Here is a 482-nt window from a genome sequence, read left to right as displayed (position 1 = left end):
GACCCCGCAGCCGTGGCGGGGACGGATGCTGGCAGCCGGCTTCGCCCTGCTCGGCATCTCCTTCTTCGCGCTGCCTGCCGTGAGTAGGACCAGGGAGAGAGTCCCTGTGCCTCCTGCCCCACAGAAATTGGGGAGAAAGGGGCCAAATCACACAGACCCCATCCCCTCCTGTCCCCAGGGGATCCTGGGCTCCGGCTTTGCCCTCAAAGTGCAGGAGCAGCATCGGCAGAAGCACTTTGAGAAGAGACGGACTCCAGCAGCCAACCTGATCCAGGTAGCACAGGGCTGGCATGTCCTGCCCCATCTCTTCCCAGGGATGCTGTCCCCATGCCATCTGCTCTGCCTGTCCCTGCCTGCTGCAGCAGCACCCAAATGCCTGACCCCACAGCTGGCTCCTCTGGGGCTGGATTCGACCCAGGGGGGTGTCACCTCCCAACCCCTCAGGGGCTGATCCTGATGACCACGGGCTCTTGCTCCTGTGC

General features: G+C 64.1%; 1 protein-coding gene across 1 annotated transcript in view; it reads left to right on the top strand.

Moving 5' to 3' along the window:
- The window catches only part of KCNQ4 (potassium voltage-gated channel, KQT-like subfamily, member 4), a gene marked incomplete at its 5' end in the record, with an annotated part of 7,235 nt that overhangs the window by 615 nt on the left and 6,138 nt on the right, over positions 1–482 (top strand). Inside the window, 2 exons of the mRNA XM_010143556.1 lie at positions 2–79; positions 179–274. Of these exons, the coding sequence (XP_010141858.1) occupies positions 2–79; positions 179–274 (174 nt within the window). The remainder of the gene's footprint in view (position 1; positions 80–178; positions 275–482) is intronic.

Source organism: Buceros rhinoceros, unplaced genomic scaffold (genome assembly GCF_000710305.1).
Source record: "Buceros rhinoceros silvestris isolate BGI_N320 unplaced genomic scaffold, ASM71030v1 scaffold37210, whole genome shotgun sequence".
In the NCBI taxonomy this organism is placed as follows: domain Eukaryota; kingdom Metazoa; phylum Chordata; class Aves; order Bucerotiformes; family Bucerotidae; genus Buceros; species Buceros rhinoceros.
This window is presented reverse-complemented; position numbering and strand designations above follow the sequence as displayed.